Source organism: Semicossyphus pulcher, unplaced genomic scaffold, assembly GCF_022749685.1.
Source record: "Semicossyphus pulcher isolate SPU_LCO1_2020_fin unplaced genomic scaffold, fSemPul1.0.p SCAF_2, whole genome shotgun sequence".
NCBI lineage: Eukaryota > Metazoa > Chordata > Actinopteri > Labriformes > Labridae > Semicossyphus > Semicossyphus pulcher.
Window position 1 is genome coordinate 16,852,555 of NW_027211693.1, and position 23,066 is coordinate 16,875,620.

The following is a 23,066-nucleotide window of genomic DNA, read 5'->3' on the forward strand; positions in this document are numbered from 1 at the left end:
TAACAGAAAAGATTGCTTCATTACTGAGGCAACAAGCCTATCTCCTTACCCAGGATGGCAATGATTCACACACCAAATCATCCAGCATTTACTATAATGCACCAGTTAGTGGCCTCCAGTGTCAGTGAAGTGACCCAGCTGCCGTTCCCATAATTTGAAATCACAACTTTATCTCTGCAGAGACACAGTTTTGTGTCTAAAATCATGCCTGAAAGAAAGTGAGGGCCATCACACGGGCCTATTAAACACAGGCATCACAGAGATTTAATGGAGTAGAGGAATAAACTGTAAGTAAATGTTACAGTAAACTGATTCTCTTCAACACCTCTAAGTATATAAAAAAGGTTCTTCCTCCTGTATTAGAAATATTAGCTTAGCCTGAAGCACAAATTGTCAATACATGTTCAATACTTTTCCCGCTATCTCTCGATCGCTCCGCTGTCTTTAACGGCTGAGTTCTTGTAAACCAGAGCGATGCCGTGGTTGTTGTTCGGCTGTGTTTGCGCCGGTTCAGGTATCTGGCTGCTTGTTGTCCGTCTTTTTCCAGTCAGTACAGACATCATTTTGGACCGGTAGTGATCCCCGGCCAGGAAGTACAGAATTGGGTCGATGCAGCTGTTGATGCTCGCCAGCGGCCTGGTGATCTTGTAAGTAAAGTTGACAATGTTGAGGAAGTCACAGTTGAGATCTAACACGCGGGAGGTGTAGTAGAGCGTCCGTGTGATGTGAAACGGGACGAAGCTGATGGCGAACACCACCAAAACAACAATGATGAGCTTGATGGATTTCTGATGTGAGGCGGTGCCCTTCTGGCCCGCAGATAGTCCTTGTCTGGGCCGACAGAGCTTCCGCGCCATCAGGCAGTAACACACCACGATGACCAGGAAAGGGACGCCAAACAGGAGCACCATGACGACAGAGCTGTAGTTCACATACTCCTGAAAGGCCGCCTGGCTGGTGGTGTCATGGCAGAGTGTGTCGTTGTCCCTCCTGGAGGTGGTGACGAAGATGAGTTTGGGCACCAGGCAGACGGTCACCACCGCCCACACCATGCCACACACCAGGTGGGCATGGCGGGACTTGACCAGGGTCAGTGCCTTGATGGGGTGGCAGATGCCCAGGTAGCGGTGCACGCTGATGCAGGTGAGGAGGAGGATGCTGCAGTAGAGGTTTGCATAGAAGAGGAAGCGCACTGTTTTGCAGGCAACCACTCCAAAGGGCCAGTGGCTGCGGTTGGCGTAGTAGTAGATGAGGGTGGGCAGGGAGAGGACGTACAAGAAGTCAGACAGGGCGAGGTGGAACATAAACACTGTGCTCGTGTTCCACGGACGCATCTTTAAGAAGAGCCACAGAGCGGCAGCGTTGAGTACAAAGCCGACCACAAACACCAGACTGTAGGACACAGGCAGCAGGATGTATTTGAACTCCTCATCAAAGCGACAGCTCGAGTTGAAGATGGAGATGAACGTCGTTGGCTGGTTGGGTGAGCCAGGGCTGCGGAGGACCATCTCCATGGTGAAGCAACTTCTCAGTCTCAAGCCAGCAGATGATCGAACCTTCAAAACAGGAAAACAAAGAAATAAACATGTTAAAACCAAAGAGGTTAGACGATTGACAGAAAATTCATCTGAAACTTTGTTTTTCAAGCAGTAATATCATCCAGTCTCTGGTTGTCTTTGGGGTTTGTAATACTTGTTGGACATGAAGATGGCACCTTTGGATCTTAGGAATTTTGGTGGGTGTTCTTCGCTACTTTCTTGCAAATTACAGGACAAATTATTAATCAAGATACTAATTATCAGTTTTTTAATGAAATAATAGTTGTTGGTTTACAATTATTCAAGAATGAGTCACATTTTTTGTAGCCTTTGTTTTACAATGGTGTAAGAAGAGTTCAGATCATTTTATAAAATATAAAGTCATAAAGTTGCAGTGCAAAACTACTGAGTGAGTAACTTACATTTCTACTTGACCATAGTATTATCAAAAAAATGTACTTACAAAAAGTTGGTAATCATTGCAGAATGGCTACCCTTAGGGTGTTATTACAACACTATGTAAATCATATAAGTGAGTTATAATTTAAGATGCATTTATGCTAATTTAATTTTGTATGTGGTTAGTCTGGAGCTATTTTACTGCTTCATTTACTACTTAGTAATGTGCTACACAGTAAGCAACTTGCTCTTAAAAAAATGTAGAGTAAAATGTTTCAGACGTGTAAATGTGGAGGTATAAAGTGTGAATATTAAAGTGCGAGCACCTCTAAATTGTACTTGAACGCAGCACATGAGAACATGCACTTGTTTTTTTTCCACTACGGTCGGTAAAGTTTTAAGTGTTTCCACGAAAATGAACTGTCTAACCACATCTGCCCCGTGTTTCTCAACATGTGTTAAACAACGTTAGACCTGGTCGAGGTTTTCCAGTCTCACTTTAAGAACCCAGTTATCGCTACTCACCCCAACAGAGATCCTACAGACGTGCTGGTCTCACGCGGGTGTTGCTCCGAGCGCCACAGAGAAACAAGTCGTCAAATTTCACCAGTTAAACTTTTCTGTCCGATGTCCAGTAGCTGTTACCCTCAGCCAGCTTCCTCTTGTTCGCCCCCCGAGCCGTCCAGCCGGCGCACATTAGAAACGCACTAAATGTGTTTTTTGTTCGGTGAAAGTCGTGTAGGAGACCATGACGGCATCGCTGCAAACAGAGTCATCAACACAGAGCGAAGGACACATGGGGAGCAGGCGACAGGCTTCTTTTCTAGAAGGCTGAAATGGGAAGTCAGGGTGCTGAGTGGACGAAACTGCCGTCAAAAAAGTCTTCAGTGGTCACTGACAACTTAGTGAATGTGAAACTGCTACTGAAGAGCATTTACAGAAAATTAGTGGCATCTTCCCCATGTGGCATCATCTAATAAATCTCCATACTTCCAGAAAAGTTGACTGATAAGCTAACCAATTAGCCTATTTCTTTTAAATGTCACTGTGGATTTAGGTCAGTGCAGATCATTCTTTGATTCTTTTACGCTACTCCATTTTGTAGTGAAATATTATCCTTATAAATATAATGTATTGTCTACTTTGTAAACTAATGACTTAAATGCAATAATATGTAAGCATATTAACTTGTAAGACTCAGCAATGTCTGGACCACAACGGCTTAAAATACTGCTTACATGTTAACACCATATATGAAGAGGCAGCACTCTAGTTAACAGCTGTTAACTATGAATTCTTTTACTTTTGATATCACAGAAGATTTTGCTCCTACTACCTCCGTACTGGAAGAACATTTTAAACGCAGTGCTCCATTGTTCTATCCCTAAACTAGAATTTCCTTTAGGTGAATGTGATGTGAATAAAAGTCTACCACCATGTGTCTCAGTTTCATGACAACACTTAAGATCAGTCAATACAGTAATGTCACAGAAGTTAATATTTGCACAGCTGTACAATCTGTGTATAAGAGTCATAAAACGCAACATTTGCTCTCTGGAGCTGTGTGGAGCCATCTAGTTAATCTCCTCTCTAATCTTTGTCATCCCAGGCTTTTCGCTAAGATTCCCATGACAAGGTGTGGAATGATAAGTCTGATCATAAAGAAATAAAGGCAGGTAGGATGACCAATGCCGTTGTCAGAGACAGATTATAAACTGGGTTTAGATGAGGCTGTCCCTTAATAAGTTACTGAAACATAAAGTTTGATTGATCGAGTCACAAGCAAGATCACATCCACCCAAAGTTTATGAACACATTTTGGTTTCAAGTTTCACATTTACGGTCTTCAGTGAGATGGATACTAGTGAAGAAAGTATGACTCAGAGAGAGAGCGTACATCTAGGTCTACTTGTTACGTTATGTTTTCTGGTACTACAGTGGAACTTCACAGAGGAGGACAGTCCTTCGGTTTTTCTTGTTTTCAAATGCTCAATACGTATCTAAAGCAGTTTAAATCCGGATATTTGTTTCACTCAAGGTAAAAACAAATCCCTCACTAATGGAAAATCCAGACCCTTTCAACCCCTTCCCGATATGTGCGTCTGTGTGTTTGCATGCGTGTGTGTGTGCTCGTGTGTTTCTGTGGTTCAGATGTCTGGAATGTGAGTGGGCCACTGACAAAGCATGTTCTTCATCAGAAACCCGTTCAAAGCGACCACCGGTTTATACAACACCTCACAGATGGAAAGTTTCGACATACAAAGAGAGTTACTTTCATCAATTCATGATAGATTGGTTCATAAGCGACTTTGCATGGATGTTTGAGCTTCACTGTGCAGAAGGATGTACGTGCAGATTTTGCATACTAGAGATGCATACTTACACATACTGCGTGATTTTGTCACTATTTTGTCTAAACCATGTCTCAACTGATCTGTAAACTTTACCATGTCTACATATCTTAAGCATAGCTCAATAATCAGTTACTAAAACATGTTGCTGTATAAAACTATGTCGATCCAATCCTCTATTTATTCAAACATGTGAGTTTTAAAAGGAAACATTAAATACTTTCCACCCTTTTCCTTCCTTCCTGATTTTCACGTTGCCAAACATTTCGAGCAGGTGATGATCTCAGTACAGTGTGTGTATCGCAGTGACTCAGTGGTCACTGACCTGCTGTCGCTGCTGTCTAAAGACAAGGGCGATGTGTTTGGCCGTGCCTTAATAAGTAACAACCCCAACTGAAGGCTGAAGCAACAACACTCACAGGAGAATATTTGCAGGTTATTTTAGGAAAGGATTCACAGTTGCGTAATGCCTTTCTGCTTTGCTCTATTATTTAGCTGAGCTCGTAAATACAGCTCTCACATGTTTGTTCATGGACCCAGCCTTCATTTAAGTCAATCACAGATATAATCAGTGTAATTTTTATAAGGTCAGAAAAGTAGAGCTTCTTGCCATCCAGACTAAGGTAATATTCTTTATGCACTTTTCAAGAACCTCTGTAAACCACAGTAATTTCAACAAAAATACAAGGAGAGCAAATACTAAATATACCTTTATACCTGTTGTAACATGAAGACTATGATGTTTGGCTAAGCCTAGCTGGTAAACATAGCTGCATGATTGATTGTCAAGTAAAGAGAAGCATTATTCTTTTGCTCCATGAATGACATTTTTGTAAAATATAGCTGTACTTCTTTCTAAGTGTATTTAGTCACTTGTGCAGCCTGTTTCACTGAAGTCACCCCTAATAATTAGACCACAATTTAGTTCTACATGATACAAGTGTGATGATGTGATTTGAGTAGTGAATTGGAACAGGTTTGAGGAAGCTCCTATCCGTTTCCTCGGCAGCATAAAATACGACCTCAGATTGCTTAGTGACAGTCAAGAGTCGCTTTACGCTCTTTACTTTACAAAGGCTGCATAAAACGCGCACAGTGGACATAGTTGATTAAGTGACTTGATAGCAACAGTATGAGACAGTAAACAAAAGAGATGCGACAGGTCCTTCTGTACAGATTTACAGATAGTAAAGTGTTCCAGTAGATATGTACAGTTATAGATTTTATGCTCCATGGGTTTAATAGAGGGCTTTTACAAGCTCAGGTCCAGGCTCAATGATAGCAGAGTAATGGAGGGCACACGGTGGCAGGGATGAAGGCGAATGGTGAACACCAGTCTTGAGTGAACACTGGAAACTTTAAAATTCATTTATAACAAAAATCAATGAGACCTTGATATGATAATCAATATTTGCACGGATGAATGAAGCAGACTGTGCAACAAGTACTTCCTGTGTTCTTTGTGGACTCGGACAAACTATTGTTACAGTATTGATCAAGTAATCGAAAAGATGGCAGGGCTGTGGGGATGTCCAGCTGATGTCACTGATCTCGGTCCTTCTTTCAGATTTCAGCTCAATTATTCTTCCAGTTGTGATTAAGCGAGTAAGTTGGACTACAAAGGATCGTACCATCGATGTCTATCATCTCTGTATGTCAGTTCCAGTTCCTGGGCAGGTTCTCCAGGATCCTGCGTCTGTGTGAAGGGTTTGTCACTCCTGCAGCGCGTAGATCCTCCTCAGTGACACCACTGTAGAGAGAGTGTCAAAATGTGTCATATTAATATTACTTAAGTCTTGTCTCTGCATCATATCAACACAAAATGACTCACTTATTTCAGCATTTATGCCCCAGAGAGGTTCTCACTGCTAACCTGACAGTCAGGCTCAGTTAACTCACTCAGATCTTGGCATGACTGTCACATGCCTGCTAGTAATTTGATCAGGCCTTCAAAACTCAGACACACGTCCGAGAGGCTGCTGTCTTGTAAACACCAAGGCTTTCTTTTAAAAACAAACCTTGCTAACATGACGAATGAAATAACACATTACTCAAGTAACAGAGGGGGTTCCAGTTTCTCATATCATGTCCGATATATTTTTCAGTCTGGTTTGTGGATTCTGGTATTTTACCTGCATCAAAGAGTGTTTGGAAACTGAGCAACATGTTTGGGAAAAGAAGGAGCACATTGGTGCCAAAATAATGCTGGGTTGTGTGCATGTTCATGTTACAGCTTGCTGCAAGGAATGGAGCTTTCTTTAAGTTGATCCATTAGTTATCTGTCAGAAACCATCAGGTTGCAGTGGGGAAGAATTCGTAAATGGCCTGTAGCGACTGTTGGATACTGGCTGAAGAAAAACTGTATAGAAGTGTTCTGCACAACAACAACACAACAACAGCATCTAATCAAAGTATAAAGTCAAAATTAGGAGTGTGTTTAGGTGCATTAGGTAGATCGGTGTTGGTATCTCATCTCTATCTTAAAGGGCCAGTTCGCAGATTTTCAACCTCGGTCCTATCATGCAATTATGGGGAGCTAATGCCATTTTGGTACGAAAAAAAATGCAATTTTGCTCTGTGCCTTTGGAGGACGCTATCTGCTTCTCCAATGGGCCCTGGAAAACCTCCGCCAGATGATGCTTTTTACGTAGTCTGGCGGAGGCCAGGGAGCACGCTAAACTACACTTCCTCAATCTAGGACGCTTGCCTCCGATGTCTGCAGTGTTGAATAAAACACATACAAACAAAAACACACACGCTGCCTGCTCTCCTGTTTTCCCTCCCAGACACTCCACATTTATAACTTGTCATGTCTCGTTCAAAATCGCCAGGTTTAACATAATAGACTGCACAGGAGGGGGGAGGGGCACAATGCACGCTGGGTGTTGTAGGAATGTAGAATGGGCAAAACCACGAGCTGCTTGTACAACTTTCTCGACAGCTATGGCAGCAATATCAAATACTATTGCTTCTATCGATTACAGACAACACCAGCTTTGACTGACAGTGGCTTTCTCCAGGGGCAAATTGCTCCTTTCATACTGCGTGTGGGACATGTGATCCAAAATCATGTTACCTGAAATAATCCAGATCATCCCAGCCATTGAGGCTGAGTCCCAGGGTGTATCTCTGAAGACCGAGACAGCTTAGAAGCTCCCGCACCGTCTCTGGTGCACCTTGGAGGACAGACACCTGTTTTGAGATAAATCAGACAGAGTTTTTTTCTCAGACAACCAGAAGCTACGTCTTTTATAAAGTCTTTAAGATGGGTGTCCTACCTCTTTCTCCCAGCTGTAGCCTCTCTCTCCATGCATGGAGGGACCGTTTCTATAACCTATCCTCTGGATGGGCATGGATGGGCCTCTCTGTTCGCTGGGGAAGAAGTCGACTTCGCTGAGGGACTTGGCGATTTGCAAAGCAGTGAGGGAGTTGTCTCCTGTAGGTCCAGGAGGCTGCTGATCCACAATCCAGGGAACGGTGACTTTACTGTGTGCTAAGTGAGTGGGGATGTAGGGGAAAGCTGAGGGCTTCTTAGCTGTCTGTATAGGATTGGTCCTTTCTGGGAGAAGCTGATGCTGATCCCTTCTGGTCTTTTCCCTGATGATTGCTGAGTGATTCATGTACAAGTTCCTCAGGTTCTTCTCGGGCAGGATGGAGTCCTGAACTGTTTTTTTACTTTGGTATTTGTCTCTGGGTTTTGACGTCTGTTCCTGGTACTGTGACATGGCGTTACTCGAGGGTGGAGGTATGGGAGAAGGGTTCTTGGTGGGGAAAAGCTGATAGGAGGAGTTGGTTTGGGGTGTATGCAGGTCATTAGTTGGAGTGTACTGAGGAAGGACAGCTGGAATTTCAATCTCTGTAAAGTCCGATCTGCGACAGGGTTTTCTGTCAAAGCCCTGACGTCCTGAGATCTTTGGGAGCTGCAAGGCCTCATTTCCTGACCAGATCACCTGAGGGTCCCTTCGCTGGGGGAGAGCCTCCTCCACCCTGCGCGGCACGGACACACCCTCAAAGATGAAGTAGGCTGGATTGGTGTAGCTGCTCGGAGTGAGTTTGTGAGGAGCTGCCGAGGACCTGCAACAAGTAAGCACATCTTGAATTCTGTCCACTGAGAAGACACTACACAGGATTTTATATAACTTTGAAACAAGATATTAAAGCTCCTATCCTCCATCCAAACAATTTACAAAGCTGCCTTTCATGTCTCCTTTTACAAAGAGGATGCCCTTGAATGTATTTGATTGACCAATGTAGTAAATGTGAAATATGTAAGCTTGAAATCGTTGCTTTACACTCTTATTGTTGAACCTTTGCATTGAAAATCCAAGTACAGATTTTCAATATAATTCAGGTTATATATACTGTGTATATGTAAAGATATTTATTTTTCAAAATAAAAGTTCACAGTAAAAAAGTTTATCTGGGCTTGGTTAGGTTAAAAAATGTAACAGGTATAATGTTCTGATAAGCTTTAAAAGAATTTACCAGAAATATTGCTTCTGCAAAAGAAGATATATATTGCTGAGAAAATAAGTTTTTTGAGAGTTTGCACTATTGCCCAGAAACATAAAGAGCTCCTCACCTGTGTACTTGGACCCGGGTGGATGCAGTAGACATGAGTCCCCTCACAGGATCTTTCTCAAAACAGAACACATCTGGAAAAGTGAAAACACATGAAGTGAACGCTGCATTTCGTAAGCAAAACTTCTTTAAAGTCTGTGTGCGGCGTGTAGGCTAAAGGTTATATCAGTTTATACAGCAGTTAATTTCCGACCAAACAATCTGATTGGATAACAGGTATTCCATGAGTGGCGGTATGAGTACAACATCACTGGGACTTTTCACTCCATGTACCACTCTGTGTACCACAGCCAGGTGTTCTGAATACTGGTAATTAACATCACAGCAGACCGTTGCTGTGTCCGAAACCGCATACTAACGTACTGCCTACTACATACTCAAACAGTATGTACTGCATACTGCCTACTAACCTGACTATTAGGATGCCGTTCGCATCATACTCAGAGCCGTCTTCTCCGTATCACGTGACTTAATCGTTTACTTATGTCCGGTTTGATCTCCGGTCCATCTCCGCCATAGTAGAAGCTGAATAGCCGCAATGCATTTTGGGGCAGTTGAGTACAACCAGTGAGCTCCCGTCCTATGCTCCCGTCTCATACTCAAATATCCGGGCCGATCTAGTGTACATCCGGACAAAATTGCGTACTATGAGATGGGAACGCATGACATACTTTATTTTACGCGGTTAATATGATTAGCATGATAGTGTGCGGTTTCGGACACACCCAGAGCGTGTCTACATTAATCAAGCTGGTGCCTCTGAATCACACAGCATCTCTTACTTCACTGGTTGATAATAAATTAAAACATACAGATAAATCTACGAGATAAAAAACAGCTGATCTGTGGTCACCTGTAGACACAGAGTGCAGGAGAATGTTTGGGTTGCTTAGCAACTAAAGTCCAGTTTCAGTTAAGTGTGGAACTAGTTGAGATGGTGGAGCAAAAAACAATTGATTATCACTGTTTACTACCATCTGCCGCTTGTATAACTGTTGTATAAAAGCAATATCACGCTCGAGGTCGGGATGTTGTACCGAACATCTGCACTGCAATGATTTGGCACGAGGCTGTGATGATATTCAGTACAACATCACAACATCAAGTGTGATATTGCTTAATTGGAATCACACATCATAGTGTTGTTTGTGTGTGTCGTTGTACCGCTGACCTGGTGACCCAGTACTCATCTGTCCTTGTTTCAGTGTCTCAGGATGCATCTGCTCAGCGCCAGTCATTTCAGGAGCCAAAAGAGGAAGCGGCCGATAGATACCAACAAGTGTAAAGCCAAGCCAGGGATCATTGAGGAACCAAATAGAGGAAGCAATGTGAGACTCACAGGAGAGTCAAAGAACGCAGTGCCAGTGGAAATGAAAGTTAAGTGGGAAGTAATAGTGCAAGCAAGGCAAAGGGTAAGAGAGGACCAGTTCCGTCTGACCCACCATAGGTCTTCTCCCGCGTCCCTCGTCTGTCTTTGGGCACATGAATCCTGACCCGTCCTCTGATGGAGCCCATCTCCTCGCCACGGTGACTCAGAAAGGTCTCAAACTGCTCGGATGCACCAGCGAGGGAGCGCAGGGCCACGCAGCATTCACCTATTAGAAGAGTATCTATTAGATCAATGAGTCATTTCACCCTGAAACACAACAAAGAATAGAGAGCGACGCATATATCCAGATATGCTCGGCAATGATTTCCTTGAACTTATTTTGTTTCGAAATACGTTGGCATGTTTGCTGACTGAGTATCCACTGTTTTGACACACGAAAGAGAGTTTGAAAGTTTGTACATGTTATTAGTTATGTGATGATATTGATGTGTCTTTTTTTATCATAGATTTTGAGGGTGTTTTTATACAAGGATTCAAGGGAGTGGTCTTCAAGTGGTTTAACCGCCTGAGCCAGTATGAAAAATGTGAGTGAATCATTGCATTTAAATAGGTACTTGATGCGTCAACTGTCAGGGAGTTTCTTATATTTCTATTATTTGCAAGATTACATTTTAGTTTGTTACACAACTTTTTAATATGCTTTTTAAAGCAAGAGTTGGGTCAAGTGTGACACCCAAATATTTAAATTCCTCCACATTTGTTACGTCATCTGGAAATAGAAAGTGACTTTATTGGTAGATACAACTTAAAAGTAAGAAAATTAAATCAAATCATTTGAATTTTTGGGATAAACTGTCACCTGAAGTGCACTTATTGGCATGTAACCAACCAACATGGAAGTAAGTATGGAGAAGCTAATAAGACAAAGTTATTTGCTCTGTGACCAACCGTATGACTCAAATCCATCACATGACTTCACAGACAACAGCAGGTGCTGATCCTGAAGATACTCCATATCAGACATTATTGGAAGAAGCTATAACAGAAATAAACAAAACACAAATTAATAATTTGGTGTTAACAAAACGTTGAGCCTCCATGTTGACTGAGCCTCTGACCTTTGGCAGTTGTTTGTAAGACCAGCCCAGTTTGAGGAACCCGGGAACATCACAGCTCTGTGAGTCATTCTCACTTGAGCGCCTCGTCTCTGCAGAGAAAGATCTGAATGAAGTACCGCCGCTGTGTTGCATAATGCTTCATATGAAATGTCTCTTTGATGTGACTCCATACCTTCAAGGCAAGTGGAATGAAATTCAATGAAGAACTTTGCCTTGCTTGCTGTCTTCACAATGGCCTCGATGCCTTCGAGCTCTATCCAGGCCTTCTCCACGCTTGAGTTTTGTTCTGTGTAAAACAAATGCATGACAATAGTGTTCACATAAAAGGGTTGAGTCATATTGTATTTGTTTGTGCCAAAGAGAGTATGAAAGCACCTGTTTTGGAGCAGAACTGTGATGTCACGCCCACTTGAAACGTGGCAAAAACAGGTGAGTGATCACTCGTGAAGATGTCATCTGTGCAACCTGGCGAGAGACAAATGTGGATCATTATCAGTGATGTCTTTATGTCAAAAGGCAGATTTGCTACCACTCAGTGTTTGTTATATTCTGAAAGTATGCTGAGGTTAGCCTGACACAGAGGCTCGGGCTGTAACGAGAGGAAATGACTGTGTTTCTATCTGGACCACAGACCAGGATGTAGGGTTGACCGTATACGTTTTGAGGGTTGTTCTCATTTTATAGTGGTACGAATGGAAAAAACGAGCCACACACATCTAATTTAAGAATGCTGCATCAAAATGTATGGCTGTGTCTAGACTTAAGCACCGCCCTTTCTTCGCTGCTCCTTTGTTTCCTATTTTAGTATTTAAGATCTTACCATATGCGGTGCAGATGATGTGCGTCTCCGGGTAGGACTTCCACAGAATCCTGTCACACCATGATGGAACATTAACTCTCACCTGCAGAGACACATTTAGGTATAAAACAATGTATTGTACGTTTGTCTGAGTAAAAAACGAATTTTCCAGACGGATAAATTGTACGCAGAGAATGGTGCCTTCATGTTACGGCAGACATTCCTTTTTTTAGACTGTGAGTAACACTTAACCTATATTTAGAGGCCATGGCAGCTGCTGTCAAAGTCAACTAACCCTACAGACCCCTTAAATAGGATTAAGTTACACATAAGATATCTTAAGGCGTGAGTCAACTGTATACATAGAAGGCTTTGAGGGTCTTTTCTTTGCTGTCGTGCCACACTGGCACAGAATGCATTATATATTTAGCATCAGTATAGAATATACAGTAAACCTGCTCGTAATACATATAATAAGTATGAAACTAACTCTAAGAGGTACATTTTATGTGAAGAATATTAACAGAGCAATTAATGCAACTCTCAGTACCTCAATAAAAACATAAGAACACACTTGACCAACATTTAAATCAATGCATCTTCACCAGGAACCAGAAACAGTCCACAGTGGTGCTTGCATGGCACTTCATCTAATAGTTGTTCAGATATTTCAGGCTGGACCAAAGTGGTGGAACAATCCTGTTTTATTGTGGGAGTGCATCCCCTGCACAGATTTTTAGTTGTACTCATCATCCTGTTGTTCCCAGGTTCTTTTGTGTAGCAGGACATTACTCACTCCTGAAGTCTTGTACTTTTGCCACAGGTAGCAGTCTCTAGAGCCCCGTTCATACCGATACGTGGGAGGAAAAGCAATCTTCTCTTCCTCTAAAAAAACGACACAAAGAAAAAAAAGTACAGAGTGAGTAAACAACGGTACTGCTGGTAAGTCAGTATATCTAAGGAGTATTTACTTCTTCATCATTATTTGTTTGTTAACTGTCAAATATAATTTAATTATGGAGAAAAGACAATGCCAAAATTATAAATAGATAAAGAGATCATTAAATTAACATGTCTTTAAATGTACCCAAGTAATATAACAAATAAATGTATATATTAATCAAAGTTAAAAATGTCATATACATTTATATTTTTATTTTCATTTGCTTCTTAATTTATGTATATTTGAAATAATATTTTATCTTATTCATTTATAATGTATGTAAAAAATACAGAAATTATTAATTATTATTATTAAATTATTATTTAAAGGGGAAAATAAAGATTAAGTATACTGTAAATAAAATGAAAATATTTAAATACGCAAACAAACACATACATTTCATTTCAATAATTACAAAAATAAATAACAGGAGAATTTATACAGAGGTTATTTACAATGAAGAAGGTAGAGCACACAAAATGTATTGTTACAGTTTACCAATAAATCAAAGTCTCCAATTATTTCTAACATTTTTTGGAACGTTTAATGTTCATCTATTTAATCATTTATTTATTTATTTTGGATTTTGGCAGCTTCTGTCCTTCATATTAATGTACATATACAGTTAAATAACTCACTGAAATTGAGAAAGGCCTTCCTCTTGTGTCTCTCGCGGGTCAGCTGGTCCGCACACATGAGCTCCTCAAACTCTCTCTTAGAGACGTGCTTCAGGATGTCCTGCAGTCAGTGAGGACCGGAGAGAGGCAGTAACATCAGTGTCTGGGATACCTCTATTAGGAATTTCTAATGCTTTGAGGGAGCTACACCAAAACACAAGCAATGAATAATAGAGAAATAATAACTGTCCGTCTGACCTGTACTTCCAGGTCGAGTCTGTAGTTTAGGTCTCCACACCAGAAGAGGTGGTTGAAGCGCAGGCTGATGTCGAAGGCACTGAGCTGTTTGTCTCCCAGAGAGAGCAGCCTGAGGATGTCCACAAAGTTCTGGTTCCTCCTGAACATAACATACAAGTAACAATTATAAATCTTTTAAAACCATGTAAAAAAGAAACAAGAGCACATACACTTGTTCTTACACACTGACTCAATGTACCTCAGGACCTTCTCACTTCCAGAGGTCAGGTGGCAGTTAACAAACCCAAAAGATGTTCCACCGAAGAGGAAAGAGACCCCAACAGCCCCCTTGTTACCTGAAACAACACATACTCAACCTTAAATCTCCAGGTGGATAAATAAACATTGTGTTCTTGTTAATTCTGCACTAGTGAACTGTGTTATGTACTTCTTTATGGTATTTTTCTTGTTTGTTTGCTTGGTGTACTTGTTATGTGACATCTAAATGCCTACCCAATGTGTTCCCTAAGCCAGTCCTCACACTGGCCGTGTTCACATGGCTAATTCGACTCTCGTGCTCCGGCTTCACAAACACAGCCAGCCTCATACTCCAGAGGGACTGCACTGCCACCTGCAGGAAGATATGCTGCATTACAGTAGATGACAAGAACAGTTTCCAACCGCTCAAAGTACACATAATTACAGATTACTCTGTTGATTTGACCCCTAACTTTAAAGTAGGGCTGCAGTTCAGTTCACACAGCCACTGAAACAGCTGTCTGTTTGCAAAACAAACCAGCAAAATGAAGCGATGGTGTCATTTAAGATAACAACTTGACTACTCATCGCATCAAAACTGTCTTTGGACAAAAATTACTTGTTTGAAGTCGATGTGAGTATAGCTGCGAAGGGTTGCTTTGACTTGTTCTGTCCATTCTCTCTCCCCCTGAGGGTTTTCCTGAGTCCCCAAAGCATAGATGTCATGAGGGAGCAGGGCGGTCAACTCATCAGGGGTGTGCCCCAAACCGCAGCAGGTCACCCACGACTGCAGGCTGCGAGGAGGAGGGGAACCACCTGTGTACACAAGACGACACAATAAATAATCAAAGAACCTCTAATTTGGCATGTTAGAGTGTCTCGTGAAATAGACAGACATCACATTTACCCATGTTCCAGGTGCCAACAAACACGGAGACCATGTCAGGTTCGCTCAGCTGAGAGTGCCTGGTTTTCATCAGCTGAAGGAGCTGGCAGAAGGCGTCACGTTTCTGAAGGAGATAAGAGTCACTGAATTATGGGAAAGGAAGCAGAAAATACAAGCAAAAAAAAACCTAAGCTTATTATGTTGCCTTACCCGTGCGCTCTCAAACATCATCTCCCGCGGTGTGTTGTGGTGGCTGTCTACCACCATGCGTACTTTTGCCGGGCTGCTCTGGAACTTAACAATCTGAAGGACTGATTAAACACACACACAGTTATATTATATATTTGCAGACCAGAGAATTGTCACAGGCACTAAATATGTTCTTACTTCTGTCATGTGAGACCCTCTCTATACCAAATGAACCAGCCTTCCTGTCAAAGAGCAGCACTCCTGTGTCCACGTCCACAGAGACAGTCTGTCTGCCATACCTCACCATCTTCACCTGAACACACACAAAGAAAAACACAACATTTAATATGTTTACAATGTCACACATCAGTTTGTGTTATAACTTAATTTACCTGAAAGGAGTGGACTGGCAGCTGCCTGGTTTGGTTCTTGACAGGTGTAACATTGATGGGTGTTGGGTCAGGAGGGGGTGGGTTAGGCTGCACTGCCAGGTTGTGATTTGTCACGGCATCTTGTAAGGCTTTTAATACCTACAGGAGCAGAGAATTTACAGTGTTACTATCTAATCATAAATTTTTTGTGAAATATCTGAGTTTTAAAACTCCTCAATAGCAGTTTTTTTTTACACGACATTGACGTACCTTTTTCTCTAGTGAAGAGAGGAGGCTGACCAAAGCTGTAATCTTACAGAGGAGGCTGTCTATCTCCATCTCTGGACCCTTGGTCCAAAATAAAAGAGGGAAGGGCTCAATGAGCTGATGTATTATGAATAAGTATGCACCGTAATCCCTTATGTAACTTTAGCTTTGCGAACCATAATGCATTTGTATTGTACCTGTGCCTTGGTGTTGGTTAAAGAGCCGCTCGGGTGGTCGAAGACCTTGGCCAGGGTTTCCAGACTTGAGAGAGTCAGGTCAATCTCACTGTAGATCAGATCAACACAACTTCTTTATTTAAACACCATACAGCTATTTACATATACTGTATATGAAAGCAGGAAATGTACATCATATACTTTTCTCTACTGGTATATAATTAACATAAAAGCAAATTGCATGCTCACCTGTTTAGGCCTTGGCAGGCTGTACCCAGAGTGCGCTTGAGGTGGCACAGAGTTGTTGCTCCTTTGTGCACATTCTCAATGTCGAGAGGCAGCTCACTGAAGAGGTAGTCATTGAGTAAACCAATCACTTCGCCCGCAGTACTGTGGAAGAGATAAAACAGGTAGAAGTCTGACTGTAATGTATTATAATGTGCGAGCTGTTTCTGCGAGAAGAGATACATTTTAGAAACATTAGAGAAATGAGAGTACACTTGGTTCAGCGTGCAGCAGATACAACATCAACACTGTTTATTAATAAGCCAAAAAAAAGAGCGGTTATAGTTTCACAAGTGGCTTTCTGTATGCTTGATAGTATTGAACTGAACAGATGGCTCACAATAATGTAACGCTACAAATCAGCTCAAGTCTATAAACAATCACTAACTAAAAACAGTCACATGTACAAATCTATGTCATATTATCCACCAGAATAAGCATAATATAGATATGTTAAGAAAAGCTGTACATGCAACATAGATAAGCTTCAAGAAGTCAACATTTTCTGGCAGCTTCTGACTGTTTTACATTGAAGCTAGACGATCGTACCTGGACGTGTTCAGCTCCTGCAACTTATCCAGGAATGGTGCATGAGGGGCTGCTTTCGCTGGTGGTCCTGTGAAAGGCACTGTGCCGACAGAGGCTGGAGCTGACGGAGGCTTCTCATCATCTGTGCATACATGAGACATAAGATAAGATAAGATAAGATAAGCTTTTATTGATTACTTGTTACAGCAGCTCAAGAGACGGGCAAGTTAAAAAAGTCATAAAAAAGTAATAAAATCGGAGTAAAAAGTAAAGGTGGCAATAGCAAATGGCAAAAGGAAAGAAAAAAAATCTAATATAAATAATAACAGTAACAAAAATAATAGTAAAAAAACTATATGTACACGTTTTTCCTTGTCGATAGATCTGCATGACAAATGTTTCTGTAAACATGTATTTAACAGCTGGCGGGCCTACCTGAGCTCTCATCCCCGGCGTCTGTGTCACGGGGAACAGCGTAGAGCAGAGGAGTGACCAGACCCTTGTGGGGATGCTGGTACCCCAACACCAGGTCCTCCAGAGTCCGGAAACAGTTCACCTGCACTCCTTGTGTGGTCTGTGAGACACATACACAAGAAAGAAGTAATTGAGTATATGTACGGAGTAAATCAGATTAACATGTGCGTCTGCTAACAGTCTGTCATTGCCTTCAACGATCATAGAAACTGTAAACCAATGATGATAAAAAATATGAACTAAATAAGTACGCACAAAGAGAGAAGAGACATTTTTAAATATAAAAGTAGCAGATTAATTATTTTGTCTTTTTGTCTAGTGGCAGCCATAATACATATTAATGCTGTTTAGTCTGCTATCTTTGAAAAGAGAATACAAGTTAATATTTTCGGCGACTAGTAAACATTAGTATCAGATCAGTGCATTGACTGGCTTACTTACTCGATGTGGCATTTCAGGCTGCATCAGTTATATGACACTGGAATCAATCACAAACTTTTCTTTCAAAATATCTGGGCAGACTTTAGATATAAATAAATGCCCTATATGCATTACTTGGAACAGGAAGTACACTAAATGTATTCACGGGTGGTTTTTGGAGGATGTTACCAGAAGCATTTATTTGCATGACAAAAAAAGACACATGCAGACGATTGTCCGTGATAAGAAGTGTCCCAAGGGAGATCTAGAAAGCTCTGCCTGACAGCCAGCAGGAGAGTTGACATCACTGACAGCTACTTCTGCTGGCTACAGCAGCAGTTTGGCTGCGTGTTTCACTGTAGGAGGGTGTGATTCAACATTCCCACTCAGTCTACACCCCTCCTACCAGTAAATAAAATTAAGGTAAGGTTGTTTTTGCATGCATACGTTCACGCTTTCAAGCATGCGCTCCAACTGTCCAGAAACCTGCTGTGCCAGTCAAAGTGTAACAGGCAACAATTGAGATGAAATAAATACACTTGCTGTGCATACATACTCAAAATACTACCTGTTGCATGAACAAAATCAATGTGGTCGCATTAGACCGAAAAACCAAGCTAACCCTTTTCCTGTGCTCTCTTTCTTTTATTTTTTGTTTTCATTTTGCGGTTAAAGGAACCGTTTTTTGGCTCGAGCAACCTGACCGTTGCCAGGAACTCTTCAAACAGTATTTTTTGTACCACAAGGATCTCTTGAAAAGCAATTAAAAGGAAATGACATGGAGTAAGAGAAAGAGAGAGGGACAAAAAACGGTCCCCAAAATATCTCCATGGCCAACTTGGAAAAACATAAAATGCAAGCATGCGACTTGTGAGTTAGTGGAGCAAATCCAGTGAGGGAAAATACTGGAGGTTTAAAGTGATGGCAGTGGAAAAACAACGGAAATAGCAACAGAGTTTTCAATTCAAAGCAGAGGATTTTTTCCGAGTGAAAGGCTTGAGAACGACTGCAAGACAATTATTATCGAACCCGTTATTGGACTTTAATATGCAGACACAGTTTTAAAAAAAGCCACAGTTGATTTGTGGTTTCAGCCTGAAAGTTTTTCTCTCTCTGTTTCGTTTTTTGTCACCCACTGTGTGTGAGAGTTTGCTTGTGTGGTTGCAAACTTGTGTGTATTTTTATTGACTAATAATTAGGTCATTTGCAAACTAAATGGCCCCCTGCTCAGGGTATCAAAAACAGACACATACCATCCCCGGCTTAAACTCTGCCACATCCAACACACTCATTATGTCTAATACAAACACCCCCGTGCATACACATAACAAATAAGCACACCCATTGGTCAATGACCTAGTGTGTGGGTCGAGTAGGAATCTCTGAGACATAAAAACAATTTCTCCACTGTGCTGCTGAGCTTATGCTGCAAGTATGCGGCCACATGGCAGAGATGCCATTGAAACAACAAGGCTTCTGCAGTCGTAACGGAGGCTGTGCAGAGAGGAACACAAACATGTTCCTGTTCTCCTTACAACAGGCAATAACAAACCATTGTTTGATCCCTCTAACTCCATCAAACCGGCTGTGTTTCTCTGTGTGTGTACACTTTGTGCCAAGGTTTCAGGCATCTATTGTGCTCTCTTTCCTGTGGTGTTTACCTCAGCAGGCAGGGGAGTCAGTGTCACGTGGGGATGGACGCTCACCTGAACTGCTAGAAGGCCGTCTGCATCAGGGAGAATACGATAGGTGTGAACGTGACGTTGGAACCTTTGGGAAACAAAAACAACTCATTAATGGCATTACAAATTACAACACGAATCTGAGCCATCAGTCAAAGGGAAAATGTTCTAAAAGTTATTGTTGAAATAAGGACCAGATGTCTCGCAGTAGTTAAAGACACTGTAACATTCTTAACAAGGCGCCAGTCCTTTTAAAGATCACAAATGACGTGGCTTGTTTTAGTTATAGAATGAGTAAGAGACACTTATATGATCTCCATCAGTCACTTCAGAGGATTTGTTTCAGGCAGTGTGTAAGATGAATCACATGGATGTCGGTCAGCTTCAGTGTCTTACAAGAACAAAGGGAAGCCGTGATATCAGAGTTACAAACATGTATGTGGAGTAACTTAAGAAACTAAAAGAGGGGATGACATATTAAGTAAAGAACGAAGGAAAAGAGTGAGCACTGCGAGCGTCCGGGCTCAGCTTTCAGGAATGTATCTGGCTCAGGCTGATGAGCAGTCAGCGTAGTGCGGTCGCTGCAGCTCCCGCCCTCTTTAAGGGGCCCCAGGGAAGAAAGAGGGGTAAGGAGGGAAACAGGGAGTCCTGAGCCAGGGTTTGACTGGCCGAGGTGGACTGTGTTCGGACAGGACAGTCCCACTTGTCTGCTGAGAGTGTATGTGTGAGGTTGGCCCAGCCCGTACGTACACATGACTTTAAGCTGTTCCTTGAGCCTGCTGGCTGACGATGGTGAGAGTGATAGATATGACAGGGGGAGTGAAGCTGCTGAATCAATTTACAGATGCTGACATGCTGCAGAAATGTTGAACTTATGAAGAGTTTCCAGCCGTATAAGCCAAAATCTATCAGTTTCACAGGATTAGCTGATTAGTTATGGTTTCACATAAAGTCAAACTGATTTCTGTTTCTTCTCACAGAGGGCAGCATTCACTACTTCAAGACATCCTGTGTGAATCATTCATTAAATATTTTCAAGGAGGTGGAACTCGTAAAATTAGACATGTAACAGATCATTGGGTGACTGCTATAAAAATGATTTCAGGTGTGGTCAGAGGGTGAAATTCCCTCCCTTTAAAGTTGCATTACTGACTAGAGCTGTTCACTTTAACAGGACATGCTCACAGGTGATCAAACAGACAATACTGTCTAACATTTCCTAATAGCATAAAACAGGATGAGGAGAATATGTTTGATTGTGACAGTAAAGATAAACCTGCTGTCCTCTAATAAGGTGAAGGTGAAGGTGTGTTTGTGTATACTCACAGCAGGCACAATGCATAGGCTCCTGGCACCGACTCACTGTCTCTCACAAGGTAGCTGCCATCCCTCCCTGCTCGTGCCAGCAAGTCCTCTGCGTGCACACGGCTGATGTCACGATGATACCATGCGGCCATAGCCATGGCAACCAATGTTGCGAGATATGTTCATAAAAATAATCCACATGAGGTGATCAACTTCACATGACACTAATTCAACGCAAGTTTACAGAGTCAGACTTGCTTGGCTGTCTGTCATTCAAGGTGTCAGTGGCGCTGAGTGAACTCTCCCATGATCCTTTTCTTCAAAGAGTCAGGCGGACCACCCATCACCTTCGCTGTATCCACTAGCACTTCCTGGGTCCCTGTTGCTTCGTTGTGGGTTACACATCCTGTTACATTAGAGGAGGAAAGAAGAAACATCCAGCTGATTGAGGGGTTAGTCCTCAGAAGCGTTGGTCTTCTTTTCTCTGTGCAGAGAGATTCAGTTTCAGTTTTCAGTTGCAAGTTGCTGCGCCCAGGTGGGTGTGTTGCTCTTACAAACACGGACCATCACAGCACGGCACGGGAGGTAGAGAAAAAACAGCGAGAGGTGCTGCACGGTCTGAATGAAGCAGCCACCCCTGAGGCAATGACGCTGCCTCTAGCTTCACCACAAACACAAGCCCTCCTCCTGTCCCAAAACAAAAGCCCAACATGCAAACAACAGGAAAAGAAGAGCCACGAATGGCAAAATAAACAAATCAAGCCGCACAGAGGGCGCCCACACACTCACACACGCACACAGCAGAGACAGAAACATACCAGATGGAACTCAGTCAGCACTAAAACCAGACAGGCATGCAGCAGAAACCAGACTAATTCAAATGATTTCCCAGCTCTGTTGCCATATAAGGGAAAAGGAACACCCTCCAAAAAGTTCAGCTGATGACTGCAGTTGTCTTTGCTTCTTCCAGGCCCAGATTCCATTAGCAGTGCGTCTGGCTGGATGTGGGCTACTCCGGGGGTCTCACTTTCATTCTGGATGTTTGTGTGCTGGCGTGTGTGTCTTGTCAGAAGAGTCCCGTCCTCACTGGCGTGGTCTCCAGCGGTTCTTCAGAGCGCTGTCAGAGCAGAGGGAGGGAGCAGAGAGAGGCAGAGGACAACCCCGTTAGAGCGCAGGGCAGACAGAGGAAGTGACTCGGCATTCCAGATGGCGGACATAGCCAGGAGAATTCTTGCAAGGGGCTCAACTTCACCACCAGTGTGTGAAACAGCAGACTGCTTCCTTTTTCTCTCTCTCTCTCCCCTCCCGACTCTTTTCTCCTTCCTTCCTTAGCCCCTGCCCTGTTTCTCTCTACAAATCCCAAACAGAAAAAACAGCTTTCCACACACAGGTTAAGCTCTGATTTCTTCCTTGTTTTTATTATCTTTATCATCCGACATTTTTCTCTCTGGCAGCTATATTTGCTGTCTTTCACCCTCTCTTTTTCCTGTCCCAGCCTTTTTCCCTTTGTCACCCTCCACACTCCCCTTCCTCTCTTGCTCACTCCTTCCCTCTCAGCATAAAGCAGCCTCCATATGGTTATGATCATCCTCCACTTTCTTATTTTTGCCCTCCTAGAACATCGCCCATAATTTAGCCCTCCTACTTCCCTCCTTCTCCATTAGCTGGAGCATATAACTCTGTGGGAAGCTGTTCCATCCCATATTTGCTGTTCAGCCTCTCACTACTCAGCAGAAATGTGCCGACCACCAACCGCAGCCCCCATAAAACAAATAAACACAAGTCCATCCCAGTCTGATGACATATCGCTTTAACCCTCAAACCGAAATCTTCTTATTGTTGCTATGAGACGGACATGCCGATGGTGCTGTACAGGGCTGCTTTGAGCTTAGTGCTGACGTCGACATGCTAACATGCTCCCAATGGCAATAAAAGCATGCTAAGGATTAGATCTTGCTAACGTTGGCTAAATACCACTAAACACAACGTACAACTGAGGATGATGGGAATGTCTTTAGTTTTGGAAAAATTTGGTCCAAAATTATAAGATTACACAAATAAAGACTTTGACGTGATGATGGTCAAAATGTAAAAGATCACTGAGGTGATTCTGTTCATCCTGAGGGGAACATGAATCTGTTAGCCAGCATCCAATAATCTTACAGACATTTCACTCAGAACCGCATCTGTGGCAGGAAAGTCAGGCGATCACCAAAGTCTGCAGCATACATCCTCTGGGGACCATGAATGTCTGTACAATTGTCATCCATCTAATAGTTTTTGTGATAATTTGGTCTTGACCAACCAACCAG

The 23,066-nt window shown here is 42.4% G+C and overlaps 2 protein-coding genes across 2 annotated transcripts; both read right to left on the reverse strand.

Moving 5' to 3' along the window:
* Nucleotides 1-261: 261 nt before the first annotated feature.
* LOC138598505 (P2Y purinoceptor 4-like) lies at nt 262-1,514 on the reverse strand. Its single transcript, XM_069670300.1, has one exon. It carries the CDS (start codon nt 1,512-1,514, stop codon nt 420-422), a length of 1,095 nt encoding a protein of 364 aa, XP_069526401.1. The 3' UTR covers nt 262-419.
* Nucleotides 1,515-4,982: 3,468 nt separating this feature from the next.
* inppl1b (inositol polyphosphate phosphatase-like 1b) lies at nt 4,983-21,605 on the reverse strand. The gene is made up of 27 exons (XM_069669991.1): nt 20,776-21,605; nt 19,474-19,537; nt 17,309-17,447; nt 16,895-17,015; nt 16,310-16,450; nt 16,082-16,169; nt 15,888-15,965; nt 15,639-15,776; nt 15,445-15,559; nt 15,268-15,368; nt 15,079-15,181; nt 14,791-14,987; nt 14,427-14,544; nt 14,173-14,269; nt 13,935-14,073; nt 13,698-13,797; nt 12,913-13,001; nt 12,138-12,219; nt 11,693-11,782; nt 11,490-11,603; nt 11,318-11,406; nt 11,148-11,235; nt 10,312-10,464; nt 8,871-8,943; nt 7,567-8,362; nt 7,365-7,480; nt 4,983-6,038 (listed from the first exon to the last, which is right to left on the reverse strand). Exons 1-27 carry the CDS (start codon nt 20,910-20,912, stop codon nt 5,945-5,947), a joined length of 3,660 nt encoding a protein of 1,219 aa, XP_069526092.1. The 5' UTR covers nt 20,913-21,605; the 3' UTR covers nt 4,983-5,944.
* Between the last annotated feature and the right edge of the window lie 1,461 nt (nt 21,606-23,066).